General features: G+C 56.5%; 2 protein-coding genes across 2 annotated transcripts; both read right to left on the bottom strand.

The window, feature by feature from the left end:
* Positions 1-304: 304 nt before the first annotated feature.
* Positions 305-733, bottom strand: LOC147979214 (uncharacterized). Its single transcript, XM_087515086.1, has one exon. It carries the CDS (start codon positions 731-733, stop codon positions 305-307), a length of 429 nt encoding a protein of 142 aa, XP_087371212.1.
* Positions 734-1,754: 1,021 nt separating this feature from the next.
* Positions 1,755-2,639, bottom strand: LOC147979213 (uncharacterized). The gene has a single exon (XM_087515085.1). It carries the CDS (start codon positions 2,637-2,639, stop codon positions 1,755-1,757), a length of 885 nt encoding a protein of 294 aa, XP_087371211.1.
* Between the last annotated feature and the right edge of the window lie 2,029 nt (positions 2,640-4,668).

Genomic DNA, 4,668 nt, shown 5'->3' with positions numbered 1-4,668 from the left:
TAGCATAGCAAGAGAAGCCATCGCCTTTCGGTTGGGCATGCTGGAGTTGGACATGTTGAGCCACCAGTCCTTGATGGAACGCATCGTGATCCAGGAGGAGATGTCGAGGTAGTCGAGTTTGAGCCAGCCTTTGATCATGCCCCACAGTCTAATGGAGTACCGACACTTGAAGAAGATGTGGCTCACCGATTCCAACGTCTGCTTGCAGAGTGGACATAGGCCGCAGTTCGGCCACCCTCTCCTCTCCAATCTATCTATCGTCCAGACTCGGTTTTGGATTGCCAGCCAAGCAAAGAATTTCATCTTAGGGGGAGCCCATGCTAACGGCGAATTCCATGGGCGAGCTGACCAACCCAAGGAGTTGCGCACTGTACGCGGATGTGGCGGAGTAGATTCCGCTGGCAGTATGCTTCCAGGTGATGGTGTCCTCGGCGTCCACCGCGAGGGGGATGGCCCTCAGCCGAGCCCAAAGCGTGACAAGCTGTCGGATGTGCTCCATTGTCCAGTTGTTGGGGAGCTTGATTTTGGACAGCCACGCGCCCGCATGCATGGCCTCCTGTACCTTCCATTTCTTCCTCGTGGAAGCCTCGAAGATGAGAGGTGCTATGATGGAAGGTTTCTCGCCATTAACCCATGGGGAGTCCCAAAATGGAGTGCATGCCCCGTTGCCAATGGTTATGCGCGTCGAGGCATAGAATAGATCACGGTCAAGCTCATCACAAGGGTTGTCCATTCCAATCCACGTCTTGGAAGGTTCAGTCCACTCGAACCACAACCATCTAAGCCGAAGGGCTCTCGCAAACTTAGCCAAGTCCAGGACAAAGCCCTCCGAGGTCAGTCGGCTGACAGACTGATCCCCAGTTAACCTTACACTTGGCCCTAGTTGTCTTATTAGAGCCCGCCCATAGGAATGCCCTCTCCAATTTTGTGATGTTCAGCAGGGTGCCCGATGGAGGCCAAAGGGCGATGATGTGGTAAATGACCTGAGAGGTTAGCACGGACTTGACAAGCGCCCCGCGCCCAATGGCGGTAATATTCTCTCCGTCCCACGGCACCAGCCTGGCCGCCACTTTGTCCTCAAGGAATTGGAACTCGCCTCGCCTCAGCTGCCGAACCGATAAAGGTAGCCCCAAGTACTTGATGGGGAAAGTTGCGCGGGAGGCCGGCAAGGCTGCTAGGATGTGGTCGAGGTTGATGTCTCTACATCGAATTGGGACGACCGAGCTTTTCTGGAAGTTTATGCAGAGGCCCGTGACCTGGCCAAAGTAGTTTAGGATCTGAGCGAAGTTGTCGATATCTTCCTTAATAGGAGCCATGAAGACCGCCGCGTCGTCGGCATATAGGGATGTGCGGAGAATGGCACGACGCCCTCGAAGCTTGTGTAAAAGTCCACGACGGGTCGCGAGGTCGAGAATTTGCTGCAAAGGGTCGATGGCAATGACAAAGAGCAGAGGAGAGATCGGATCTCCCTGCCGAATGCCGCGACCATACCTGATAATAGGTCCTGGGACCCCGTTGAGGAGGATTCGCGGGGAAGATGAACGAAGCAAGGCCGTGATCCACTCCCGAAAGCGCGGAGGAAATTCCCTCCGCTGCAGGAGGTCAATAATGTACTCCCACTTGACGGAGTCAAACGCCTTGCGGATGTCGAGCTTGAATAGCAGTGCTGGAGTTCTGCTTTTATGGAGGCGGCGGGCAAGGCCCCTCACATACATAAAGTTGTCATGGATGCATCTCCTCTTGATGAAGGCACTCTACGCGCTGGAGATGAGGACGTGCATGTGAGGGCCAAGCCGTAGAGAAAGGACCTTCGCGATGATCTTGGGGATGGCATGGATGAGGCTTATAGGTCTGTAGTCAGCTATCTCTTCCGCCCCATCTTTTTTGGGGAGAAGCACGATGTTCGTAGCGTTGAGCCAGTGTAGGTTTGCCGAATGCAAATTGTTGAAGGAGTGGATGGCTTGCATGATGTCAGTCTTGATAGTGAGCCAACATTTCTTGAAAAAAATTCCAGTGAAACCGTTCGGGCCGGGCGCTTTATCATTGGGCATCTCATTGATGGCAGCTCTCACTTCCTCCTCAGATATGGGGATGTCGAGGTCGGAGAGGTCATGATTACCAAAGTCGAGAGCGTCCCAGTTGAAGTCCACGGGATAGGGAGTCCCACGCCCCATCACGCTGGTGAAATGCTCGTGCATCAAGGCCTCCTTCTGCTCATGTCCAGTGACCCAGCCACCGTTATGCTTAATTCTATGGATGTGGTTCTTTCTCCGGCGTGCATTCACCCTTCGATGGAAAAACTTGGTGTTGGCGTCTCCCTCCTTTAAGTTTGAAATCCTAGAGCATTGCTTTCTCCTCGCCCGCTCAAGGACTGCAAGACTGACCACTCTTCTCTTTAGCTTTGCCCTCAAGTCTTTCTCCCCAGGCGAGAGCTCCCAGTCTTCTTGGGCGACGTCAAGGCGGAGTATCACCAAGAGGGCCACATGCAAGTGAAGCTTCTCCTTCGAGAAAAGTTTTCGACTCCACTCCGCTAGCCTGACACTAACTTTTTTCATCTTGTGGAAGAGTCGCAGGTACGGCTCCACATGAGGGCACACCTCGCTCCAAGCCTTGTCCACCACCTCCTGGAAGCCCGGCATGGACATCCAAAAATTCTCAAACTTGAAGCAACGCGGTCTTCTTGGTCCACTATCATCCGCGAGAAGGAGAGGGCAGTGGTCCGAAAGTGAAGTGGAAAGAGCATGCAGCACGTGGGTGCCAAAGGCAAGATCCCAACGCGTTGCAGAAAAATGAATCGAGCTTGCAAAGGGTGGGGTTGTCTCGCTCGTTGCTCCAAGTGAAACGACGATTTTGCAGGTGTATCTCGCTGAGTTCGCATGCGTGGAGGGTGTTACGAAACCGGTTGATGCGGCCATGGTTGATGTTCCGCTTATTCTTGTCGCGCGCGCGTTGTATTTGGTTGAAGTCACCCAGAGCAAGCCATTTGGTCCCTGGAGGTGGCTTTTGAGCCAGGAGCTCCGCGAAGAAGGCGTTTTTGCAAGAAGAAGCAGTAGGGCCATAGACCGCCGTGATCTTGAAGGAGACCCCAGACTCGCGGATGAGGACTGTGGCCGATAGGCAGTACACCGAGAGCACAATATCAGACACAACCACAACGCCGTCATCCCAAAGCAGCAGGATGCCGCCCCTAGTGCCCAGTGTCGGCCGGTGGGCAAAGCTTTTGAGCCTGGCCCCTCCCAGGAAGGAAGCCGTAAACTGGTCCAACACCTCAAGTTTGGTCTCCTGTAAACAAGCCAAATGACACGAAGTTGCAGCGATAGTCTCATGAACAGTGGCCCGTCAGTTTGGGACAGTTTAATCCCCTTACATTCCAACTAAGAAAGTTAATTGGTTGTCCTAACATGATAAACTAGAGACCCTGACAGCACAACAAACGAACACAACCTATGTGCTGGATTGCACCTCCTCCTCATGGTCCAGTGTTGCTGCGCCCCCATGACCAATGAGGGCCTCCTCCATCGCAGCAGCATGCGCGTTGTCGATCTTGAAGAGGCCACGGAGAGCAGTCATGACATTCTCAGGCAGCTGATCCTTGAACTGGCGCTCAAATTGGTCGAGAGCCCGGGCGGTGACGTCTTCGCCGTTGCGGATGATGCCAATAGTGCGGCAGACCAGCCCCTGCGCTTCCTTTGCCATGGAGGTGGCGAAGCCCACCTTGCGCGTCTGAACGCGGGCACTGGTACGACGAAGCGAGAATCCCCCACCCTGGGATGTGATAGCAACCCCGGCCAACGTTTTGCGTCTCCTTGTTGGTGCCTTGACCGGGGAAGACTGAGGAGTCGGAAGTAGAGTCCGTTCCCGCTCCCAGAAAAGGGCCTCCATTGGCGCGGCCACCGCAGTCACCCCGCCAGCAGCGAGCGGGGTTCTAGGAGGGGTCCTGCTTGGGAAGATTGGTGGAGTTGGCGATGGTGAGAACCCAGCAGCGCGCGGCAACGGTGGTGTTGGGAGCGACAGCCGCAGAGGAGAGCACAAACCGGCCACCAGCGCACTAGCCCCCTCCACCCTGACCGCCACTGCCGTGTCCCTGGCAGCAGAGCGGGCATCATCGCGCCTTGAACTTGACGAGGACGGCAGCATCGACGTAGGGGACAGCGGTGGAGAAGCCTATGGCGTCAGGTTGTCGTTGGAGCGGTTCCGTTCGGAGCGTGGCGAGGGGTGACGAACGCGGGAACGGCCACGCACAGGCGGAGGCACCGCAACGTCCACGATCTGCATGCCCTCAGTCGCCCGCACCAACGCGTTGCTAGTAGCACCCGACCCGTCCAGGAGCGCCGGCGACGGCTCCGACCCGCTTTGCCTGCGCCTCCCGTCTCGCCTGTCGTGCCGATCTCCATGACGATCATCACGGCGGCGCTGCTCATTGCGCCGCCCTCCATCTTCTCGCTTGTTGCCATCCGCTCGGGATCTGCTCCGGAAGATCCTGCCCGCCCAGGATAGGCCGCGGTCACCCTGCCTGCCGCGGTGGTCGTCGTGGTCCTCATGATCATCATCACGCCGCTGGCCCGCCCTCGGGCAGCATGGGAGTTGTGGCTCTCCCTTGTCTACCGCTCGCCGTCGATGACGCCCTTGGTCCAGTCGAGGGGGTGGCGTTGGGCGTTCCTCGGGATG

Source organism: Triticum urartu, chromosome 3A (assembly GCF_056163025.1).
Source record: "Triticum urartu cultivar PI428250 chromosome 3A, HENAU_Tu73, whole genome shotgun sequence".
Classification (NCBI taxonomy): domain Eukaryota; kingdom Viridiplantae; phylum Streptophyta; class Magnoliopsida; order Poales; family Poaceae; genus Triticum; species Triticum urartu.
Note: the sequence above shows the minus strand (reverse complement) of the source record. Positions and strands in the feature narration are given on the sequence as shown.